The sequence below is a fragment of the Lingula anatina genome, chromosome 2 (assembly GCF_051362555.1).
Source record: "Lingula anatina isolate TDL-2025a chromosome 2, LinAna3.0, whole genome shotgun sequence".
Classification (NCBI taxonomy): Eukaryota; Metazoa; Brachiopoda; class Lingulata; order Lingulida; family Lingulidae; genus Lingula; species Lingula anatina.
In genome coordinates this window covers 7,989,042-7,999,727 of record NC_141768.1, presented here as the reverse complement: position 1 = coordinate 7,999,727, position 10,686 = coordinate 7,989,042, and the positions used below count along the sequence as shown (strand labels likewise).

Genomic DNA, 10,686 nt, shown 5'->3' with positions numbered 1-10,686 from the left:
AAGAGTAAAGACCAAGTCGCATGAGTTTTAATTCAAATTGTAGCAATATCAACGTTTGAGTGACAAGATCTACTTAGATATAGCAAAAAATATGAAAAACTATTTCTTAAATCTACTGCGACACTTCCGTATTTGTGTGGATCGGTGTAAGACATGACCAGCAAGCTCTGTGCATGCTTACTGAATGTATCTGAAGCACGAAACGTGCATATTATAGAGAAAATAGCTTATGCAGCTTTAGAAGTGAATAACAAGACAAGCAAACGTAAGGGCTATGTACAGGCAAAGGATACATAACTAAGGATTACCCAGCACGAAAATCTGTGGGTTAACACAGCGTACTGGATACTGTACATTGTACTGTACATATCAAAAATGTTAACGCATGGATTTCGTGCTACAACGTGTATATGCTGTATCTGATATCAACTGTTAGCACAAAAAAAAAACATGTTCTTGTTAATCAGGGAACAATGATAATTAATTTGGTAGGCGTACCTGTTTTTACTTGATGTGTGATAATTAAATTAAAGCATTATACTAGTATTTTGCACCTAGCACAAAAAATCATGCATTATAACTATTATTTATATAAATTTTTTGATACTGTTTATGTTGATTATCACATATATTAGACAGAAGATGTTAATTAAAATGCCACTAGAACACGCATGATTGTTATATACTAACAATGTGTTACTGTAACAGTGATAATTGCAGTGTTTTTTTTTTTATTATTTTCTAGAGCATTGTGCTGCAGTCCTTAATGTATTCTCAGACTATGACTATAATAGAACAGTAATTACTATTGCTGCTTCTATATCTCATATAGGTAAAGTTGTTTTGAAAAGTGTAAAATGTTTTGTAAATGATTAATAAAATAACCCTAAACAAATAATACTAAGATTGTTTATTGGTTTCTATATATCAATAAAAAGGTATTAATTGCACAAGTCAACCTAAAACAATGCATGCATAAATATATACATGCATTTTGTCTTTGCCCAGTTATTCCTTTTTATTATAAGACTGTAATAGTGATATTTTCTGCTGGGGAAAATGAGTAAAGTGTGTAGAACATTTCACTTTGCTACAGTAGTAATTGAATGTAACGTGTATCTATATAACTATATATAAATGTTTTGCAACGGGACACACTCATATTCAGTTTTACACCAATTCAGTACAAAATTATGTCTCCCCTTTTTCATACATTGATTGTTTTAGGTCAGAGTGTCTTTGCTGCTTGTGAAAAGGCATTTGATTTGATAGACTTGAGACAGCATGAGGGTGTTCATCCATGCCTGGGCTCTGTTGATTTAGTTCCCATTCACCCCCTCTCACCAGACATCACACTGGAAGAGTGTGGCAAGGAGGCTAAAGGTGAAAACAAAACAATTTTGAAAGAGCTACTAGCCAATGTATTAATGTACTTCTTCTTGCCTTCATTTTACATTATGATTATATGTATGTTTTATTTCAAATCCTTTATTTTTAGGTCTACAATAATTATTGTTACAATTTTCTGACATCTATTGTTGTCACAATTTAAAGTTGAGAGTGCTCATTCAACTTGTTTTAAATCTAATATACCATAAATTCAGTGCACAGCCATGAAGTTATTATCTGTATTTTTGGCAAGAAACATAATTTCAAAAATTATAACATTTAGAAAATTAAAAAAAATATCAACGGGCACCTATTACTCTTTTTTTTTTCTTTTTTAAGATTTAGCTGAGAAGTTGTCTAGTAAAATCCCTGGCACTTCTTTTTTCCTATTTGGTTGGTCACACCAAGCATGCAGGGGTCTTGTTCAAAGAAGAAAAGACGTCAGGTGGTTTGCGGGGCATAAGACTTTGGTAGGGAATTCAGGCATACAGGATGTAGGAGCAAAACCAGGGGCAAGATATGGATTAACAGGTTTTTAAAACTTTGATTTTCCAAGCAAACTTGAGTACCATGGATTTTGTAGGTAATTCAGGTTCCCCAAAAAAGTTTGGTTTGCCCAAACAAAACTATTATATGTGATTAGTACACTCACAAAATTGTGTTTGTAAATATTTGCAGTTCTCTTGTTGTATATTTATTTAGACAAAATCATAGTTTATGATCATGTTAATATGAGTAAGTGTGCATTTATTTGTTTGTATGCATACGTGTTGCTTGTTTGTTTCAGGTATTGGTGCTCATCCTTATGTTATGAACTGCAATGTGACAATTGACACACAGGACCTTACACTAGGAAAACAGATTGCTCAAAGTTTGAGAGCTGTCAACCCGGATGGACTTCCTGGAGTGCAGTCAATGGCATTTCTTCACGAAGGCAGAGTGGAAATTGCATGTAATGTGGCGAGTTTCAGTCATGAATGTGACCAGATCAAAGAGATCTGTTCACACAGGTCTGACGAGAAAAATTTCTCTGAGGTAAAAGACAATTGCAAAACATTAGGTGGGCATCAACTGTTACCTGACCAAGAGCTATGCATGTTTGGACAGTACAAATATGTTTCCCCAGAAGTCATAGAAAAGAAGGTCAAGGCCAGGGCAGCCATATTTGGAGTAGAGACTGTGGGAAGAGCTTTGATTGGTTTCACTCCAGCTGGGGCTGCTGATGTAGCAAAATTTGCCCTTGATAATGGGATTTATGATTACTGGAAAACTAAGTCAACTAGAACAATGTAATCAATTACTGTTTACAAAAACAGACAATGCTGTACGTTATAGTTATGTTTGAATATTTTATTTTTGAGGCATGGTTAAAATTCAATATAAAGTAAAATATACAAAATGTTGGATGTGAAAAACACCATTTTCTAAAAATAAATATGTTTACGTTCTAATAATCAGTATTGTTGCTTTCAACCATCCATCTGAAATTTCATAAAAAATGTTCCTGCTCTTTTAGTTAAAATAATGAGTAGATCTTTTTCTGTAGTGCACTAAAATTGTAAAAACCAATTGGATTGTTCTATTTGATTAGTCACAGTGTGATTCTAAGTTCAATTTAGGGTCCTCCATAGAATTGACTAAAGAAGCCCCCTCAGTCTTGTTATTTGCACTTTCCAAGGAGTCACCTTGACTGCCTTTATCATGTATATGCATCTCAGTCACGGTATTATGAGAATGTTCTCCGCTAATTGTTTTAGTTTGTTTACAAGTTTTACTGTCAGGATTCTTCTTTAATCTTTCCATCTCCTTTGTTTTTCTCATGAATTTGTGACCTTAAAAAAATCAAAAAGCAAAAAAAAATTTACTGACACATAGAAATAAGTATTATTATCCAAATATTGAGGGTATCAATCTGCTTCATAAAATCAGTAAAATTTTACTGTGATAACAATATCAATTACAAATAAAAGCACTTTTTCAAAGTAACTGTCAGATCAAACAACTCTGACGGACATTACACATGCACATCAATAAGTAGGTATTATCTATACATAAAAACTGACTTTCAGTATTGGACATTTATCACAATATGTTTGGAACCTGTTGAACTTTTGGATAGGAAAATGACTAATTTTTTTTCTATTAAAACCGACTTTTACAGAAATGAAATATCTCAGTGGGAAAAGAAAAAAAGCTCTATGTACATGTAGCTTAATGCTATGCATTTTCCATACATGTGCTTCCATAGCAACAGAACTACATTTAAGAGAGACTATACCTGGGCAGTCGAGTGTCTCTGCTTTAGTCTTTGCTTTACAGCACTGCCTACACATGCTGAATAAGCACTTCAGTCCCTAAAGATGTTAAAAGGGGGAAATATTAAACTGATGAATAAAGATAAGTATTATAAGACAATGGTAAAGAGAACCCATCTTCTTTATTGTCCATGAAAATTAACAACTGTAAGATGTGGAAATTATTAATAATTATTACTTAAATTCCTTAAACCAAAGTATACTTTGATAATTTAAATAGTGACAGTTGAGTTCAAGAAGAAAAGTTATGCTGGTGACTTCACTTACCATCGGGTTAGGACACAGTCCACATGATTCAAACTGCCTTTTTACTTGGAAGTTCTTACTTGGGTTTCTTAGCAACTTTTTTAGTTGGTTCCTTGACAACAAATGGGCATCCTCTACATTTTCTAAAAGGTCTTCCAGTGGACGTTTTTTGGATTCTCTTGGCTTGCTTTCCTGAATTCCTGTTTCAACCTTAGGGCTGTGAGTCAAAAATAAGAATATAAATATGTCTTCTGATATTTACAGTAGTTGTTAATTTCTTATGTAAATAATTACTACATTCAAAATCAAGACTTTTACAAACAAATTTGTTACATGCCTTTGAATTATACAAATTCAGCAAACAAATATTTTCTTATATTTCAGTATTAAACTATACGGTTACAGAAACTCCTACTTCTAGCTATCATTACATTAATTCATTATCACACAATGTAAAGGGATTGCAGGCACTGCTTTTTCTTTTACCTTGGTCTCACATAAGGCTGGCATAACCAATATGGCAGTGGCAAATCACTTTTTGAATTAGATGAATCCGAAGTTTCATTATCAGCTTCCAACTATGATAAAAAAAATCATTAATATATAAGTAGTGTTAACAAAATTACAAATGTGTAAACCAAAAAATGTAGGAATAAATTGTCTGTAATATTATCAAATTTTTAAAAGATGCACTGGTAAAAAAAATCAATTTGACATTGTTATTGTATGATCAAGTTTTCAAGTGATTATAAAAATAATATGATTACATATCTAAAAAAAGGTTTGATCTTAACATCATCTGTTACTTACTTTGCACCTTTCTTTGACCATCTGAACGCTCCGTTTTACTTCATCAAGCTGTTTAGCATTTCCTAATACTTCTCTTATATCTGTGTGAACACACAAACTATAAAAACAGTAAAAGAAAAGGATGAAAACCTCCCAAGTATATCCTTTGAACAGAAGAGGGAAAAAGTAAGTCATTTTTCAGCTTCAGAGGCTTCACTTGAACCAGAATGGCTAAACACTTGTTAATACTTGTTGTCTACTAAAATGTGCCGATTAATATTAAAATAGTGGAATGGGAATGACTTTTTTTCTGTTAAGAGTGCATTTGCCACCTTTACTGTCTAGCTTTTATATGTATTTAAGTACTCACAAATGATGGCATAGCTTGAAGAGATGACCTCTGATATACGATAATGGGCATGGATATTTGTCTACAAGATCTAAGTATTCTTCTGCCATTTTCCAGATTGGTGGACTGATACCATGGAATAAAGCTGGGTTGTGAAGGTTGCCCTCTAAAAAGTAAAAAATTATATTACTTTTATTCCAAGATTTTACTAACTGGTACATATTAACATTAACACCCACCCTTCTGTTACAGGATGGCCAAGTTAGCACAGTAGACTATATCAGATTTTTCTATAAGAATAACTCTATAGTAAGATGGTGACACAAAATGTATTAAAATATCACCCAAAATGTCAAATACCCAACTTTATTGTTTCCAATAAGCCAAAAAAAAAAAGAAGATTTTTGTTGATTTCATCTTAAATTTTCCTACTATATTTCAAGAAATTATGGCCTGAGCTTCGTACAATAATCACCAGGTATTCATCATAAAATAAGTACTTATAATAAGAAATGATGAGATAGTTATGAAACTGTCTATAGGTTCTTACCAGCAGACATGACTCCATCAACTCCAGCCTCCTCCATACATCTTTCCACATCACTCATGTACTGGATGTTGCCATTGGCAAACACTGGGATTTTCAACTTCTGCCTAAAATGTGGAGTTAGCAAAAAAATAATAAATAAGCATCAGTCTGAAAGGAAACTGCAAGAATCTAATAAAGAGAATCCAAAAACAATCCAGTCTTTTCCACAAGTATTATGCAATGGCAACTTATTTCTTGTGGATTTAATCAAAATTATCGCATAGATGCACTAATATTCTTGGACAACACAGGACATAATTTGTTTTATTTTCTGACATAATTACTAACTTGACAGCCTTGATGTGTTCCCAGCTGGCCAAGCCAGTGGCCATACCCTTCTGTTCTCTTGTGCGTCCATGAACTGTCAGCAACTGAAAAATAAAACAAAAAAAATTATAGCACTATATACAGAGCACTCAAACATCTTGCCCTTCAATGTAACACAATAATATAAATTGTCATACTTTCACTAAAGTAAATATACAGATGCCTATCTTCCAATGTATAACAATAGCATGGGGAATCATACCATATACAGAGCACTGTTGTCACAAAACTTGACAATCTAGGTTTTAGTCATAAATATATTAAGTTTATCATTATAAATATACAAAACTTTCAATGAAAGTTAAATAAAAAGCTGGCATTACAGAACAGTCATGGTTACCTGGCAGCCAGCACTCTCAATCATCTGTGCATATTTCACTGTTTTTCCAATATCCTCAAATACTCTGATTTTGCAGGTTATGGGTACTTTCAGCTTTTGATGACACAAGTTTACTGAAAAAAAAAAAACATTTTCACCAAATTGTATATAACTGCATTTATGGTAATTGAATCTAAATCAATAATACAAAATTATTTCAAATTAGAGCATTGTAAAAAAAAAAAAAATTTTTTTTTTTTGGGGGGGGGAGGGGGGAGGGAGGGAGGGGGAGTTGGTACAGGAAATCCAACATGTGAATCTGTAATTTCAACATCAATTTACAGGGAGTCCAACCCAAGCAAGTCAAGTCCTCAACCCTTCATTTTCCAAAAATTTTGTAAGCCACCCATCTGTCTTTGAAAATATAGGCTGGCTTTTGAGGCCAATGACCATTCAAATGATGGCTGGACAGCTCTCTAGAGAAAGCTTTGATTGTAAATCTAGGTAGTTTGCTTGAGAACCAAACAATATCAAAGCTAAACGAAATATAACCATTTACATAAAATTGACAAATAACACCAATACCTACCCATGGTGTAGATAAGATCCCACTCATCCTGTAGAAAAGCTCCATAGTGCCCTCTCCTTGCTATAGCCTGTGGACAGCCAAGATTCAAATCTACAGCATCACAATGATCCTGGGCAAGTAATGCTGCTTGGAGGAACAATTGGGGATCATTGGCACAGAACTGAAAAACAATGATTTTTGCATAAGTTTTGCGTCATTCACTCCATAACTGCCAAACTAAAGTTTTGTTTCACCTAAACTAACTAAGATACCTTTCATATAGATTAAAGGACAGACTGATGAAAATTATATGTATTTCACTGCGTTTTTGTCATTTATTTTATTTTTTTCACTTACAGCTACATTTGTGACATTCACCCCATAACTGCCAAACAATTTTTGTTTAACTTAAAATTAGCTAGTTTTTAACATTCATTTTGCCAGCACTATGCATATACCTGTACAATCAAGGGTCTGTCCTCTGAACAAGATGCTAAAGCATCCTCTCTGTATTTTGGATCCTTCACAAACTGGCCTGCGTGGAACATAGGTGTGTAGCACAGTTCTGCCCCATATTGTCTACTCAGTAGTCTCCAAGCCAGCTCACTCTGGTCTACCATTGGAGCAACTACCAAACGAGCTCCTCCCAATGTTTGCCTCCAGAATTCATACCCAGACAGCTTTGGGCGAGTCATTTGTTCATTTGAGGTTTCCATTCACTTCTTCACAAGTTTTTACTTCACCCGCAAGTGCATGAAACTAAAACAATTAAAGTAGACACTTTCCTTATCAAAATAACTTATTCAACCAAAAAGTAAAGGATCGGAGCAGCTGTAATAATGGGGCAAAGTAATGCCTTATTGCTTACACATCACAGCACCGCACAGTAACCGAATGCTGAACATAACCCAGAGCATGCTTGAGCTGAAGCAGTGAGGCAAACCCGATGTGGGTCATCTTTATTTTCAAATTTCCACACTTATTATCCGAGAAGCGTGTACACGTGAACATATGGAAATAAAAAACTTGGTGTAAATCGGATCTAAAACCCAGGATAACCTTCTGATATCTTACAAACCAAATTTACTTACGTGTACGATTTCCTCATTTCTTGCAATGTGTATAAATGTAGTTTGTTTCCCGCCTCCAAAAGGGAAGAGCACTTTTATCAAGATAAGCTATCATTTTCTGTAAAGCACAAATAACGAGTGCTCTTAATGTTTAACAAGGCAGCAAAGCTGTCAAATGTACAGACAAAAAACAGGAAATAACTATGCACAAAATAGGCTACTGTCAATTCTGATGCAAAAATACATTATGTTAAACTGCAAATTCAACATCAAATTTTAATTATCCTCAACAGGTAATACCAATGTAATTAAAATATGTGACAAGTTTACACTGTGAAAATGTATAACTTCCAGAAAAAGAAGTTCCTTAGACTGCTTTTCCAACTCAGACTGCATTTTAGTCCTGTATTTCTTTTTTGAAAGTTTGGCAATCATAAGTAACATGGTTTTCCCATAATGGTCATCATGGCAGCAGCACCCAAAATTGTGTTTTCTTCTATTCTGATGCAATATTACATAATGGTTAACAGCATAATAACTCAATTTTAATAATAAAATATACGTATCATGGATTTTCAGAAAATGTGACTAGCATGGGTCTTCAAGCCCGTGGAACTTCAAAGTCACACCTTGAAAATGCCAATATGTGAAAAATTAAAGTTTCACAAAATAACTGTTTAACTGGCAGCAAGAATTACCAAACAGACTGTATTTCCTACTGAAGCTGTATTTTAGTCCCATGTTTCTTTCCTGTAAGTTTGAGAACAGTAAATGACATGGTTTTTCTTAAATGGTCATCCTGGGAGCAGTGCCCAAAATAGTTTTTTTTTTTTCAAATTTTGATGCAATATTACATAATGTTTAACAGCATAATGACCATCAACTTTAATAATAAAATATTAGTATTATGGATATTCAGAAAATGTGACTAGCAAAGGTCTTCAGGCCCATGGAACTTCAAAGTCACAACTTGAAAATGCCAAAATGTAAACGAGACAGCACTGTTCTGAAATGTTTTTTTTTTTTCCATTTTTAACAATTTTTTACATAAAACAAAATTATCAGTTTTCTGCCGTTTTTATATGATAAACTAAGAAAATTGATGAGATGGGAAAAATATCAACAGAGCAGTGTTAAATGTCCAATCTCTTCCATTCTGAGATTCTGAACATAGTGAATGATTGAATCTGACAAACTGCAATGATATGAGTTTATTTCCATTTTTGAAACTTTATTACACAATACACGATAACAAGTTTACCATCATTTTTACATAATCAACTAATAATGTTGTAAAATTGCAGGAAATGCCAAACAAACACTTTTACGTATCTTATTAGTTCAATAATGAAACTGTTTACATGCCTAAGAATTAAATCTGAGGAAATGTGAAAAAACTGCATTTCTTTAAAATAATGGTCCGATTATGCTGATTTTTGAACCCAACCTGCGTTTTAGCAGGAATGACCACTCCTGTGAGTTTAATGACAATTGGCCTATCTGTTTTTCTTATATTGTGTTTACAGTGTTGCATATATGCTGAAAAGTGAAAAAAAAAGCATAACTACTAAAATAGTGGCCCGATCATGCTGATTTTCAAACTTGACCTGCATTTTATGAATATTCATCAGCTCTGTAAATATACAGCCAAAAAGTAAAACTGCCTTCCACTTATCATGTTTACAATGAAAGTGCATGGCGCCGGCGACAGCGACAGTGACGGCAACAACAGCGACGACAGACGCAGGTGATGGCAATATGTACAGACACATCTGTACATATTAACTGTACTGTTTGAGAACAGTAAGTGACATGGTTTTTCTTAAATGGTCATCATGGGAGCAGTGCCCAAAATAGGTTTTTTTCAAATTTTGATGCAATATTACATAATGTTTAACAGCATAATGATCATCAATTTTTAATAATAAAATATTAGTATCATGGACAAATAGTAAACGTGACTAACAAAGGTTTTTAGGCCGATGGAACTTCAAAGTCACACCTTCAAAATGCCAAAATGTAAACAAGACTGCACTGTTCTGAAATATTGAAATGGGTTTATTTCCATTTTTAACACTTTTTTAACATAAAACAAAATTAATAGGTTACTGCCATTTTTATAAGATCAACTAAGAAAATTGATGAGATGTGAAAAATATCAATAGAACAGTGTTAAATGTCCAATTTCTTCCATTCTGAGATTCTGAACATAGTGAATGATTGAATCTGACAAACTGCAATGATATGAGTTTATTTCCATTTTTGACACTTTATTACACAATACACGATAACAAGTTTACCATCATTTTTACATAATCAACTAACAATGTTGTAAAGATGCAGGAAATGTCAAACAAACACTTTTACGTATCTTATTACTTAAATAATAAGGCTATTAACATGCCTAAGAATTAAATCTGAGGAATTCTGAGGAAATGTGAAAAAACAGCCTCACTTCTAAAATAATGCCCCGATTATGCTGATTTTCGAACTCAACCTGCGTTCTAGTAAGACTGACCATTCCTGTGAGTTTAATGACAATTGGGCTTACTGTTTTTCTTATATTATGTTTACAGTGTTGCATATATGCTGAACAATGAAAAAACCGCATAACTACTAAAATAGTGGCCCGATCATGCTGATTTTCGAACTTGACCTGCGTTTTAGTAAGATTGATTATTCCTGTGAGTGTCATGACAACAGGCCTAACGGTTTTCCTTAAAAT

At 33.4% G+C, this 10,686-nt stretch overlaps 2 protein-coding genes across 3 annotated transcripts; one reads left to right on the top strand and one right to left on the bottom strand.

The window, feature by feature from the left end:
- Window positions 1-2,682, top strand: LOC106172384 (uncharacterized). 2 transcript variants are annotated; one of them, XM_013553061.2, is made up of 5 exons: window positions 3-265; window positions 746-832; window positions 1,228-1,383; window positions 1,729-1,920; window positions 2,177-2,682. In XM_013553061.2, exons 1-5 carry the CDS (start codon window positions 154-156, stop codon window positions 2,680-2,682), a joined length of 1,053 nt encoding a protein of 350 aa, XP_013408515.1. In that variant the 5' UTR covers window positions 3-153. The 2 variants fall into 2 exon arrangements, with proteins under 2 accessions (XP_086860463.1, XP_013408515.1); XM_087004337.1 differs by lacking the exon at window positions 746-832 and having other exon boundaries at window positions 1-265.
- A 32-nt stretch (window positions 2,683-2,714) lies between these two features.
- On the bottom strand, window positions 2,715-8,079 carry LOC106172381 (tRNA-dihydrouridine(16/17) synthase [NAD(P)(+)]-like). Its single transcript, XM_013553054.3, has 12 exons — window positions 7,983-8,079; window positions 7,350-7,650; window positions 6,913-7,072; window positions 6,345-6,457; window positions 5,966-6,048; window positions 5,639-5,742; window positions 5,110-5,254; window positions 4,761-4,857; window positions 4,437-4,528; window positions 3,972-4,167; window positions 3,668-3,743; window positions 2,715-3,221 (listed from the first exon to the last, which is right to left on the bottom strand). The coding sequence occupies exons 2-12, from the start codon at window positions 7,605-7,607 to the stop codon at window positions 2,977-2,979; spliced, it is 1,569 nt and encodes a 522-aa protein (XP_013408508.2). The 5' UTR covers window positions 7,608-7,650; window positions 7,983-8,079; the 3' UTR covers window positions 2,715-2,976.
- Window positions 8,080-10,686: the final 2,607 nt, after the last annotated feature.